We start from the raw sequence: 14836 nt of genomic DNA on the forward strand, positions 1-14836 counted from the left end.
CTAATATCAATAGATACCCACAAGGTCTTTTTAAGGTTCTCTCAGGATCAGTAACTATCATTGTAAAAACAAACTACTGAGCAACTCAGAGGAAATGAAAAATTTAGATCACTAAAACTTTTTAAAAGCAAAATTATGACTAGTTACTCAAACAATAATCAAGAGAAATAGGATAAACTCAGTACATTTCAAAATATTTGGGAGAAGATGTGGCAATAGTAGACTTGTAAATTGTGGAATTATAAAGTAAAATTTCTGGACTTGTAAAGCATAATTAGGAATACAAACCAATTTCAATAAATGGTGGGGTGCTGATGTTATGATTTATTTAAAACAAGAAAACTTAAATTCTTCTCCTTCTTTCCCACCCCCTTTTTTGAGAGGACGTTGGGCAAAGGAAGAAGAGTTTCTAGACCCATGATTTCATCAGTAGAGAAAACTCTCTTCAACTAATTGCAGCAGAAATTGTTCTGCAATTTAATCTTACAAAGATCTCTGAGGTACTACAAGTTCAGATGATCAAAAGCCTAGAGCTAGAAGGGAACTCAAGAAGTCATACAGTTTAACCTTTTAATTTAAAAGATTAGGAAACTGAAGCCCAAGGAAATTAAACAACCAGCCTAACACTGCATAAGTAGAAAGCATTAGAAGCAGAATTTGAGGCCAATGATTTGCTGATGGTCACATAGCTAGTGTGTGTTGATAGCAGGTCTTTTTGACTCAGGCTGACCACCCTGCCATGCTGCTTTTCTCTATACATTCTCTAAAGCTAGTTCTGAAAAATTCTCTCATCTAAAACTCCTTTTATTACATTATGAAGAAAGTGATTATCCTACCTATTCAATTATGAAGTGGTTTTTTTTTTTAAACTCAGAATATTCATGTCACAATAGAGTAAAAAGTGTATAGTCCTTAAGGACAAAGACTATGTTTTATTAATTTTTGTAACTCCTAGAGGGGGAACAATGCCTCTCTCACAGAGAAGTTTAATGAATATTTTCAATTGAATTGGCGAAAGTGAATTTTCCTTCTGTAAGTATTTCTTTGATAACATTCTTACTCCTGCAAATTGATTGATAAAAATTTTATCTGTTCCATTCATACTTATTCACAAAAAAAGATTGTGAGGAGGCAAAGTGTTAATTTCAGATATAAATCTAAGTGAATTCTCAAAGTAACTACTTTATAAATTTGCTTTAAAAAAAAAAGCTTAACTTAGTTCTTTTAAATCCTAAATTAATCTCTATTTTTCTAAATATAACATCCATCAAGTAGCCTTACATCAATTTTTAAGGCTTTCCTAAATTTTATATCTAATTCTTTCAATGACTTATCCAGATGACTAGGAAAGGAAGGGGATGACTCTCTTCCTTATCTAATGAAAAGATGATTGCATGACTATTTTCTTAATAAGATGCTCCCAGGATTAACTGAAATATTATTCTAAATGTTTTAATAACAAAAGTAATGGGCTTAGGCAACATAAGGTTGAAACACTTACCTGACTATCACAAATATTCTCATACTCTTCTACTAGTTCAAAAACTGTAGTCGAAGCATGCTTCAGAAAAGTATGCAAGAAGTCAGAATACATACTCATTGTTGCTAAAAATATATCAAAAAGAAAAGAAAATATTTGTGATGAGATAACCAAGTGTCCAGGTTATTTGATTTAATAACAAAATTTTATTGAAACAATTGATTACCTATACTAGTATTAACATTAAGTAACTGGCTTTACTTTCTTCTCTTTCTGACTGTTAAGAAAATCTGGGGTCAAATTTCAAAAACATGAATTATGTTCTATTTCAACCTTTACAAATCAGAAATATTTAAAATATTTTAGAAAACTACCCAGACATACTGAAATAGCATGTCTTTACATAAGATAGCTAAATCCAGCTGTTCTCAGGAAAAATGGAAAAGTTCATGAAAGTTCTACATTGTATTCACATACCTGTCTCAAGGTTCATGATAAAATGGCACTTTGAAACGATTTTAGATAATCAATATGTAAACGGAAAAATCAACAATTCATTAAAACATAAACAGCAAAAATTATGTCCCACCAAGGAAAATGACAGTTAACTTAGATCATCAGCTTGGTGAAGAGGCAGCATGATACATACCACAAATCCCTGGTGTGAGGTCACAAGATAAAAGATTACAGCCATGACTCTGCTATTAAGTGGCTGTGTGATCTCAGCTTCCTCAATGATAAAATGAGACCTAAATGCTCTCCAAAATCTCTTCCTGCTCTAGGTTCTAGGATTCTAAATTAACTTATAATAACCTATCTAGCAATCACAAATATTCTCATACTCTTATACAAGTTCAAAAAAGACAATTAAGTCACTACTAAGTAGAACAATCCTTCATGCAAAGAAGATACTTGTAACAATATACTATAGAACATATGGGGAAACTGAGTTCCTTTCAAAATTAATAGAAGTTAGTTTCTAAGATAGGGGAGCAAAGTAGCACAGTTGATAAAGTGCTGGGCATGAAGTTAGAACGACTTGGTTTCCTGAATTCAAATGTGGCTTCAGGTACTTATTAAGTGTGACCCTGGACAAGGCATGTCACTGTTTCCCTCAGTTTCCTTTCCTGTAAAACATACCAGAGAAGGAAATGGCAAACCATGCCAGTATCTTTACCAAGAAAACACCAAGATGTTTTATTATTTCAAAATACATTTTTATTGATTTAATATCACCTATATTTTCCACTGTATTACTTCTCTGTCTGTCTGTGTCGTCTCTTTCTCTGTCTGTCTCCTCCCCTGTCCCACAGAGAGCCATCTTTTATTATCAAGGATAAAAAAATACATATTATATGTAGTGTTCCATAGTTATCATCCCCATATTTACAAAAGAAATATGGGGAATGTCTTCTTTAGGCCCAATTCAGAATCATTATAATTCTGAATTTTTTATTGTTCTGTGGTGCTGTTCTTTTCATTTACACTGCTGTAGCCATTATGAAAACTGTTTTCCTGGTTCTGCTAACTTCACCTTGTGTCAGAGAAGTCCTGCTTCTTTATTCATCACATTAATTTCTTACATTACAATATTATATTGCATTCATATACCCCAATCTATTCAACTATTCCTTAATTAATGGGCATCTACTTTATACTTCTTTGCTGATACAAAGTACTATCATAAATATTTTTGTGTGTATGAGGCCTTTTGGTAACTGAGCCTTGGGATATAAACACTCTGCAATGAAATCTCAAGGTCAAAAGGTATGAACAGCTAAATTGCTCTCCACATGCTTTCTAGAATGGTTGCAGCAATTCATGGCTCTACTAACAATGAACTGATATCTTTGAAATTTGTTAAGCTGTGAGCAAACCTCAGTTATTTCAATTTACATTCTTCTTTATTTATTGGATTATGACTAAAGTGATTTCATATGGTTGTTAGTACTTTCCAATTCCTTTAAAAACTGCTCATATTTCTTTAAAATAATAATAGCTTTTTATTTTTCAAAATACATCCAAAGATAGTTTTCAATATTCACCATTGCAAAATCTTGTGTTCCAAATTTTTCTTCCTCCCTCCCTCCTCTCCCCTTCCCAAGACAGCAAGTAATCCAATATAGGTTAAATGTTTATATCTTCTGATTTATTCTACAAGAAACACTAATTTTCTAAAAAATCAAATACAAATGCTTTTTCAATTTACATCAAAAGACAAATCTACTAAGAAATAGAGGAAGAAATAGATATTTCAGATGAAGCAGAAAAGTAATGCCTGAATTAAGCTTGTATAAAGCAAAATTCTTCACCTTTCTCATTTTAGCTTTCTTGAGTACTTTTCTACTTCCTCAGAGTATATTTGGAACTGTGACAGTAGGAGTTCCAAAGTATTGACTACAATGACAATGATTATAAAAAAATGATGGTATAAAAATTTTTGTAAACCTATCTCCATGTCCTTCTACTTCCTGTCCTCCCAGCTTCTTCATTTAATACCTCTAGGCTGACTTTAATTCAGTGGATCTCTTTTTTTCTATTACTTTATTTTTCTCTCTACTGCTGCTTGCTGTTTTATGAGGACATGATGCTCAGTGTTTTATCCTCTTCTTCTACATGAAAACCTATAGCAGATTTCCAACAGATGATGGATTTGTTGTAAGACTTGGAGCTTTCTAGGAAGTCCTGTCTGTGGGTGACATTGTGACGTCTGCTTCAAACCCCTGTAATACTGCAACACCTCCTAAGAGCCATACCAAAGATTATGTGGTTTAAGTAGTCACAGAAGGTAAACAAAACAGATACACAAAGCCTGTTAGCCAGACTTGGATTTATGTAGTAAGATGGAATCAGTCCATGAAACGTGCTGCATATGATACAAGTAATTGCTCAGAATGTGCTGGACAGGAAACAAGGAGAGAGAAACTGACAGACTTTGTGCTCCATGGGTATCCATACAATGTTAAAAGATCTGCAGCAAATATCCAATATGTTGAATGAACTCTCTATGGAGAATCTTAAGAAAACACAAATACTATGATAGTTTGCCATCTGAATTTTTGGAAGATTATCAAAATATAAAACTTGCATGACCATCATCCATCAAGGCAGAAAACAGGAATAAGGTCCATGACTAAACCTCTCGTTAACTTCATCAACAAAACATTACCATGAAATTTTATTTGTGTCTTTTCACATCCACTCCTGCCTTAAGCTCCAAGAAAGCACAGGGCTCCTGCTTTAGTTAACTCAGTATTTTCCTCAATATTTGGCATATTGCTCTACACAAAGTAGGTGCTTAAAAAAAAATTGCTAAAGAACTACAGTTTGGAAAATGTGAAATGAGAGCGACATTAGTTACTCCTAAGAACCAAATCAACATCATCACAAATGAAAGTCAAAGCCATTTTACCAGCTTCTCCAGGATCATCCTCACGTAGCATAACAGCACTTAAAGTCACATCTTCCATATTAGAAGGATCTATGTTTGTGAAGAGCGCTGAACGCTGTGGGGAGAATGCTGCTGTCCAGTTACTCTCATCTAGATTAGTTACCTTTTAAAAAATGAGAAAATGATTTAAGATAGTACAGCTAAATAACCAGAGAATTACAAATTGAGTCCTACAAATTACTTATAATGATTTGAGATTTTATTTCCCACTTTGACAACTTTTATTTGATGCAGTATTGGAAACACAAATTAGAAAAGACAGGGAAGAGAAATGAGGGATTAATGCTGAAAATGAAGAGTCCATAATATTTGCTGATGATGTATTAGTATATTTTTGTCTACCAAAAAACTGTAAGATTAGAGATCAATTCACAAAAATTATTTATATACTTCTTTTCCAAGAGATAAAATAATTTTAATAAAAATTTATAAAATCATCAAATATTTTATAATGAATCTATTTTCACATTCACATGATCTGTGCCTATGCAGCTATAAAATTATAATGACTGAAATAAAGGAAGGCTCCAAGAAATAAAAGGACATTCAATGAGGAATTTTTTTTTTTGTTAAAAGATACTAAGAAATAATAAAATTAGAAAAAGGGAGAATCTGTCATTTCTTTAAAAAGAAAAAAAACTTACTTGAAGAACAGATTAAGGATAGAAAATATAGAACTGTCAGACTACCTAAAAGTTATAATAAAGACTATAAGTCTTGAAACATATTTCAAAGAACAAGGGTTGTATCCAAGAATAACTTATCCAGCATCCCAAATGAAGGGGAAAAAAGAACATCTTGTATATGTTTGTAACAAAAAAACCAGAACTCAATGGAAAATTCAATTAAAAGATCCAGAAGAAATAAGGAAAAAGTTAAAGACTAATTAAAAGGCATTTATTGCAATAAAACTGTTTCTTTATTACATATATGAAAAGTTATTAGTAATATTAAAAGTCATCATCACTAAAGTAGTTTGAAAGAAAGGCTCAGGCTGGGTTGTGTATGATGAAGTGACCCTAAATAGCAAAACTAGGTGCAAAAAAATAAAGGGGAACATTATATTAAGAAAGAAACAATGCAGAAGAAGCAGAAAGGGATGGAGGGCTGGTCATTCTGGAATCTTACTCTCAGCTGGGTTGAAGAGGAACTGCTACATAAACATAAAAGTCTCCTGAAGATGTAGAGATGAGAAATGGAATTAAGAGGGACTTTTAGAGGGATGTATGGATTGAAGTTGGGATGCTGGATTCTGGAGAGCAATTTGGAACTATGCCTAAAGGGCTATCAAACTATGCATACCCTTTGATCCAGCAATGTCTCTACTGGGCTTAAATCCCAAAGAGATCTTAAAGGAGGGAAAGGGACCCACATGTGCAAAAATGTTTGTAGCAGCACTTTTCGTAGTGGCAAGAAAACTAGAAAAATATTTCCAACTGGAGAATGGCTGAATAAATTGTGGTATATGAATGTTATGAAATGTTATTGTTCTGTAAGAAAAGATCAGCAGGATGATTTCAGAGAGGCCTGGAGAGACTTATATGAATTGATGCTAAGTGAAGGGAGTAGAACCAAAAGAACACAGTACAAAGCAACAGCAAGATTATATGATGATCAACTGTGATGGACAAGGCTTTTTTTAACAATGAGGTGATTCAAGCCAATTTCAAAGGACTTGTAATGGAGAGAGCCAAACGCATTATAAGAATTGCATATGTTGAACCTACATTAAGTTACTTGCTATGTGGGGGAGAGGAGATGGTGAAAACATAACATTAAAATTTTTTTTTAAATTTTGATAATAGCCTTTTATTTTCAAAATAAATGCAAAGATAGTTTTCAACATTCACTGTTGCGAAACCTTGAGTTTCAAAATTTTTTCCTTCCTTTTCCCCACCCCCTCTTCTAGATAGTAAGTAATCTAGGTTAAACATGTGCAATTTCTCTAAACATATTTCCACATTTATCATGCTTCACAAGAACAAATCAAATTAAAAGGGGGGGGGGGGAAGCAAACAATAACAACAAAGATGAAAATACTATGTTGTAATGCATAATCAGCCCCGACAGTCCTCTCTCTGGGTGCAGATCTAGGCTTTACATCACAAGTTCTGTAGGAATTGGCCTGAATTATCTCACTGTTGAAGAGTGCCACGTCCATAATTGAACACTGTATAGTCTTCTTGTTGTTTATAATGATCTCCTGGTTCTGCTCATTTTACTTAGCATCAGTTCATGTAAGGCTTTGTAGACTTTTCTAAAATTAGCCTGCCCATTATTTCTTATAGAACAATAATATTCCATAACATTCATATACCATAACTTATCAACCATTCTCCATCTGAAGGACATCCACTCAGTTTCCAGTTCCTTGCCACCACAAAAAGCTGATGCAAACATTTTTGCACATATGGGTCCTTTTTTCTGATCTCTTTGGGATACAGATCCAGTAGAGACTGCTAGATCAATTCGATAACTTTTTGGATTAATTCCAAATTTTCCATGTATTTAAAAAAATAAAAAGTTTTTTAAAAAAGATATTGGAGGCCTAGGAGGACTCCGGTAGGCGTACCAGAAGGGGAATGAAGAAGAAGGTAAAAGATAAGTTAACAGGGATAGAGAGGCTGAGAAAGAAAACAATGAATAAAAATAAAGTGAAATAAAATTCACAAATAATTATAACTCTGAATGTGAATGGAATGTTTACATCACTTCTCTTTGTGTTGGCAAAAAAAACTGGAAATTGCAAAGATCTCCATCAACTAGGGAATGGCTGAACAAGTTGTGATTTATGATTGTTGATTGAATTCTACTCTGCTGTAAGAAACGATAAGCTCAATGATTTTGAAAGGCATGGAAAGATTTGCATGAAATAGCGAAGTGAGCAAAACACTGTATATATTAACAACAATAAGTATTTAGAACAACTTTGAATGGTTCCATAATAATGTTTTTGCCATTTATAACTGACCATTAAGTAACAGGTATATGTCATAAATGAGGTAGAATCTGACAGGTCTTGCCAAAGTAGAAAAATTTCAGAAATGCTACAAGATTATTCAGAAGACAGAAAATGACAATAATGGCTGACATTTATATAGTATTTAAGATTTACAAATCACTCTACATATTATTTCCTTTAATTTGCAAAAAATACTTTGTTCTGCAAGTATTATTATCTCCATTTTCTTGACTAGGAAATTGGGGCTTGGAGAGGGCAAATAAGCGACTTGCTAAGGCTACCCAGCTAATCAGTATCTGGGGAAGGATTTGCACTCAAGTCTTTCCTGAATCCAAGTTAAGGACTCTTGGCACTTTGTTGTTTTTAGAACATATTCAGATATTAGGTTTTTAAAAAAACACATATATATTTGTTCTGAAGTTTTATGGTCAACATAATTTTTCATAAGCTTAAATATTAAAATCATCCTATAGGGAAATGCAAAAGGCTCTGCCAGTTGGATTTATTGTAAAACGCCTTTGTCTTTTTCACAAATAATGAGCCAAAAATAGAGATAACCTCTGATCTTTTACTTGAGAACCATTTGTGTACAACATAGTTTAGTTCCTCTTCATCTATGGACAGAGAATAAAGGTGTTCAGTAATTGTACTGGATTTAGAACTATTAAAACTTAGCAACTGTCCTTTACCAGTTGGGATGTAATATGATATGGAACTATACTGTCAAAATTTTCTTATCTTATCTCTTTTCTTTAAAATAAAATTTTATCATCTTTTATTTTGTACATTAAGATTGAGCTGTTCTTTGTAATTTTGCAATACCTATTTCCAATTGTTTTGTGGTTGATAATGTTTTCCATTGATAATGAACTGTTGTATTCATTGTGTATACTTTTTTTTGACTCACTTTCTATCACTTCCTGTAAATCTTTCCATCCTTCTCTGCATTCATATTTGTCATTTCTTACAACACAGTAATCTTACATTTCATTAATATCCCATAATTTGTTTAGTTGTTTCCCAATCTATGGTTATTTATTTTGTTTCTGATTCTTTACTACCACAGAATATGCTCCTCTAAAAATACTGGTATTAGGGGCAGCTAGGTGGCGCAGTGGATAGAATACCAGCCCAGTAGTCAAGAGGACCTGAGTTCAAATCTGTACTCAGACACTTAACGCTTCTTAACTGTGGGACCCTGTCAAGTCACTTAACCTCAATTACCCCAGCCAAAAATTGTGTGTGTATGTGTGTATAAAAGTATTTATGAGACTTTTTTTGGTTCAGTATTCTTACATATTTATCAAAGTATTAAAAAAAATTAACAAAAATGTCTCCTAAGCTTTCTTTTTTTTTCTTTTATTATGTGAAATTTAGAAGCTTAATATAGCATGGATTTGTTCTATTTTGTCCCAAGATGAATGGGCAAAGCACTTTGCTCTTCCTTTTGTCTGTATGTACAGTAGTATGCAGGTTTCTGAAGTCTAAAGTTCTCTCTGGTGCACCCCATTTCCTCTTCTCATTCCTTTTCAATGATACTCAGTTCCAATTTTGGTTTCCATGCTCTATAGCTGAAAGGTTAGACTTTAATGCTACCATCAATTTATTTTCTTCTGATCCACACAATAATGGATAACACTGATTCTTTGCCTTGACATCTAGCTTTTCCTCTACTTTCTACCTGTGATTTCTTACCTAATTTTTCGAAGTATTCAATGCTTACTGCTGGACAAATTATGTGCTCCAATATATATATCACAGAATTACTCAGAAATGATATTTCTTTTAGAATTAATTTTATATTAATTCTTACTGAAAGCCTTTATCATTTGGAACGCAAAACTTACAAATGAAGATGTAATTATTAACCAATTCTAGCTTTTCACATACCGCAGATAGATTTCCCAAGAAGGCGGGTGAATGTGCAATCCGTGGAGACTTTATTCCTGTTGCAAGAATAGCAGAAACATCTGGCTGCCTTAATAAACTTCGATTCGATGAAGTAACTGAAGAGAAAAGTGTGGCACAAGAATTTAAGGTTTCTGTTCATTTAAGTTTTTTGTGGTTAGAATATACAATTTGATTTTTCCCCAATTATTTGAGGACTGAGAAAATTAAGATGAATCCTTTATGGTTTTCCTATTGATCCTATTTATCACTAATTGATTTTGTCCTATATCTGCTTAACTCAAGGTTCTTTGTCTATGATTTTAATTCAGAATTCAGATGGCCAGTAGTGGAAGAATTTTAGAGATCCAGCTCTCTTACTCATCACTGATCCATCCTTGCCTCAAAGAATTTTGCTAATCTTGGGAAATGAAAGGAAGTTGGGCCTGATTATCTTTATTCTACCAACTATCCTTCAAGGATATATGGTTTATTGTTCAAAAGCCTGCATTCAATGAGAACTTCTTAGTCTAACAAGACAAGAGGGGGAGAGTCGTTTATAAATCCCCATTATCAAACTTCCAATCAATCATGTTGTTTTCTATACCCCAGCTTTGTAGCCAATCACGTTATCCTCAGTCCCATGATACGTACAATCTGCATTGTTCTGTTTTCCTCAAAACCAAGAAAAAGGAAACTGTTCTTTGTTCAGAGTATTTGCCACAGAGGAAAGTCACTGACCCACTTATTGACAGGTAGCATGCCCTCTGTTACCTTGCTTGAAGATCTGCCTCAGTTTACCCTTTTTAAAAAATCTCAATCACAACAGGACCAAGCAGATTTATTTGCCTAAAGACCAAAGGATTTTCTACATTAATTAATCCACCAAGAAGAGGCTTACTAAACATAGAGAAGTTCTTTACTTAAAGAATTTTAAAAAAAGTAAAAATGATAGAAGAGCTAATGTGATCTTTATTAGCATCAATATGATTAGAAAATTTTAAAAGCAACAATCTTACAGGTTTGGCGAAATGAACTGGGAGTTCGGGGAATTATTTGGCTTCTTGGTGTGGTGTTAGCCAAAGTATCTTCTTGAGGAGTCAAGACTGGTAGGCAAGTTAGTTAAGAAAAACTATTCATTTGGATGGAAGATGTCTTTCAAATTATAATTAAGCATGTTTATGTTATATGTATTTAATAAAAGGACAAGTAATTCTTCTATATCAAGAACTAAATAGCCCCTACTGAAGCCCCTACTGAATAGAGTATTGTCCTAGACACTGAGTAAGCCAAAGTAAAATAAGAGTTAGTATATTTACTTTTTACAATCCAATGGAGTAAAAGACAGAAAGAAGTATAGAAAATCATAATATACAACAGAATATAACATGGCATCCTACAATTGAATGTATCAGGAGGAAGGTAATGACAGCAAGGTAATCAGAAAAGCATTCATGGAGATGACTTGTAGCTAGTGTCTGGGAAGAAGGATAATTCAACAAATACAATGGGAAAGAGACCTTTCATGCAAAAGCACAAGTAAGGAGGCATAAAAGCATAATTTTATAATTGGATTTGAGAAGGCAGGGAACAATTTAGTTTAGATAAAGCACAGATCATAGGACGGACCTCAGGGGTCATTTAGTGCAATCGCTTCACTTTTTAAATATAGAAACTGAGGTGCAGAAGGATTAAATCACTAGAGTAATAATAGTTATGACTGGGAAAATATAGTGGTTCAGTATTGTAGGGAGTTTAGAAAGTCAAGCAAAGAAATGTAAATTTCATTCAATAAATACCCACAGAAATGTTCTGAGTAGTCAAGTAACATGATGGTTCTAGAAATGATCATTTTGGCAGTGGTACCAAGAAAGAATTGGTAGGAGGAAAGAGCCGCAACAGAAAGACATGTATGAGTCCAGAAGTTGTAAACTTCTAAATTAAATAATTAAAGAAACTGGAACTGAATCAAAGAGGGAATATTAAGGATATCTATTTCCCAAAAAAGGAAGAGCCTCCTCTTACATTACACTCAGAAACAAGTGGATTTGTTCACACCATCTAGAGCAATAGAAGTGAAGTGTGACCCAACACTAGTCCTCAACTGAGAAACTGAGGCTAGAGAGCAGAAGAAGCAAGCAGAAGAAAAACACAATGAATACTTTGAATCATAAGAAACCAAAGGGATTAACCTAAAAGAGAATAATTTCTTTCTTTTTTTAAGGAGGAGAGAATTTTATCATTTTATGAAGAAGGTCAACAGGTTATTAAACTAAAAGAGATGGTCATTTGGCCATTGAAGAGAAAAATTCTACAAGTCCAAGTAGAATCTCAGAGGAAAAAAAAATTCAGGTCACAATGACTAAATGAGTACCTAGAAGAAATAAAATGAGAGATAAAACAAAAGTTACATAGGAAAGAATGCCAAGGAAAGTTACTCAAGAACTGAATATCCTGAAAATGAGAATGGACCAAACAGAAAGCAATCATTAAATGAGATAAGAAATATTAAAATAAAATCAAAATATTTGGGGAAAAAACAAATCAAAATGAAAATATTAGAAATTGACTGGAAAAAAGAAAAGGTCAAAAAAATATAAGAATCATAATCTCATTTTAAAAAAAAAGTAAAAAAAAGATATTCTATATTTCAAAAAATCATAAATGAAAACTGCTCAGATCTCTCAGAACTAGAAAAATGAAAACAAAAAGAATCCACCAGTCCTCTCCTGAAAGAAACTTTTTCTCAAGAAAAAAACTCTTAAGAATGTTAGAGCTCAGGTCCACAATTTCCAAATTAAAGTCAGGTAATAAGTTTAGACATGCTGTCTACTTGGAAGTGGCCTGAATCATCTCGTTGTAGAAGACAGTCACATCCATCAGAATTGATCATCACATCTTCTTGCTGTGTACAATGTTCTCTTGGTTCTGCTCACTTCACTTAGCATCAGTTCATGTAAGTCTCTCCCAGCCTCTCTTAAATCATCCTGCTAGTCCTTATAGAGCATTAATATTCCATCACATTCATATGCCATAACTTATTCAGCCATTCTCCAATTGATGGGCATCCACTCAGTTTCCAGTTTCTTGCCATTGCAAAAAGGGCTGCTACAAACATTTTTGCATATATGGGCCCTTTTCCCTTTTTTATGATCTCTGAGATACAGGCCCCATTAGAGACACTGCTGGATTAAAGGATATACAGTTTAATAGCCCTTTGGACACAGTTCCAAATTGCTCTCCAAAATGTGGGATCATTTCACAACTCCTCCAACAATGCATTAGTGTCCCAGTTGTTCCACATTTCCTCCAACATTTATCATTTTTTCCTGTCATCATAGCCATTCTAAGAGGGGTGAAGTGATATTTCAGAGATTTGGAGCATTTTTTTTTTATATATAACTATAGATGGCTCTAATTTAGTCATCTGAAAATTATTCATATCCTTTGGCCAGTTATCAATTGGGGAATGACTTACATTCTTATAAATTTGACACAGTTCTTTATATAGTTTAGAAATGAGGCCTTTATCAGAAATATGGGCTGTCTAGATTTTTCTCAGCTTTGTACTTACCTTTTAATCTTGTTTCTGGTGGTTTTGTTTGTGCAAAACCTTTTTAATTTAATGTAATCAAAGTTGTCCATTTTGCTTTTCATAATGTTCTCTAGTTATTCTTTGGTCATTAATTCCTCTCATCTACAAAAATCTGATAAATTAACCCTTGTTTTCCTAATGTTTATGGTCTCATTCTGTATGTCCAGATCATAGTTTTCATAGCAATTTTTGTCAAATATTGAGTTCTTATTCCAGCAGCTGGAGTTTGATCAAATACTAGGTTGCTACAGGTCTAGATTATTATGCTGTGCATATCTAATGTATTCCACTGATCCACCACTCTATTTCTTATTCAAAACCTAATGGTTTTGATGACTGCTGCATTATAATACAATTTTAAGTCTGATACAGCTAGACTATCTTCATTTGCATTTTTTTCATTAATTCCCTTGAAATTTTTGACCTTTTGTTCTTCCAGATGAATTTTGTTTTTATTTTTTCTAGCTCTATAAAATAATTTTTTGGCAGCTTGATTGGTATAGCACTGAATAAGTAGATTAATTTAGGTAGAATTGTCATTTTTATGACAATTTAGCTTGGCTTACCCATGAGTATTTGATAGTCTTCCAATTGATTAGATCTGATTTTATTTTATGGAAAATGTTTTATAATCATGCTCATATAGTTTCCGATTTTGTCTTGGCAGGTAGACGCCCAACTATTTCATATTATCTAGTAATTTTAAATGGAATTTCTCTTTGTATCTCTTACTGCTGCACTTTGTTGATAACATATAGAAATGTTGATAATTTATGTGAATTTATTTTGTATCCTAAAACTTTGTTAAAGTTCTGAATTGTTTGTAGTAGTTTTTTAGTTGATTCTAGGATTCTTTAAGTATACCATCATATCATCCCTCAGGATGTTTTTAAATGAATAACAAAAATATAGAGGTTTACAATGGAAACACATTATATTAAACACTTATCAAAATGTTAAAAAAAATTACTATTATTCTACATAAAGGTTTAAGTTGAAGTCTTGAGATTGAAGACTGCCAAAAAAGATATTACGGAAAAAAAACAAAGAAGCAAATTAGAACCTTTGGGAAGATTCACATTAAGGAGACAGAAGAGTCAAAAGAAAACAGATGAGGTAGGAAAACTAGCCAATTATGATATTTCTGAAGATAAGGAAGGAGAGAGTATAAAGAAGAGGGGGATGATCAATAGTACCAAGAACATCAAAGGAATCAAAAATGAGAATTGAGAGGGGAAAAAAATAGATCACTGGAATTGGTAATTAAGAAATCAAGAAATGCTTTGAGAAAAATTAATTATAGCCCTGAGTGCAAATGCAAACTGTTATTTTTGTTACAATATTTAAAACTGAAAGGATACTAGACACTCTCTTGTGTGCACTTTGTCTTCGAGCTGTCCGTGTCACTTCCACGTCTCGGACAGCAGGAGAAGACATCTCCCCAAACCCATTCCTGAAACA

The 14836-nt window shown here is 33.0% G+C and overlaps 1 protein-coding gene across 1 annotated transcript in view; it reads right to left on the bottom strand.

Moving 5' to 3' along the window:
* NUP107 (nucleoporin 107) overlaps window positions 1-14836 on the bottom strand; it is a 65812-nt gene that overhangs the window by 37944 nt on the left and 13032 nt on the right. Inside the window, exons 3-5 of the mRNA XM_051962439.1 lie at window positions 9784-9899; window positions 4893-5034; window positions 1502-1605 (exon numbers count right to left, since the gene is read on the bottom strand). Of these exons, the coding sequence (XP_051818399.1) occupies window positions 1502-1605; window positions 4893-5034; window positions 9784-9899 (362 nt within the window). The remainder of the gene's footprint in view (window positions 1-1501; window positions 1606-4892; window positions 5035-9783; window positions 9900-14836) is intronic.

The sequence above is a fragment of the Antechinus flavipes genome, chromosome 5 (genome assembly GCF_016432865.1).
Source record: "Antechinus flavipes isolate AdamAnt ecotype Samford, QLD, Australia chromosome 5, AdamAnt_v2, whole genome shotgun sequence".
Lineage (NCBI taxonomy): Eukaryota > Metazoa > Chordata > Mammalia > Dasyuromorphia > Dasyuridae > Antechinus > Antechinus flavipes.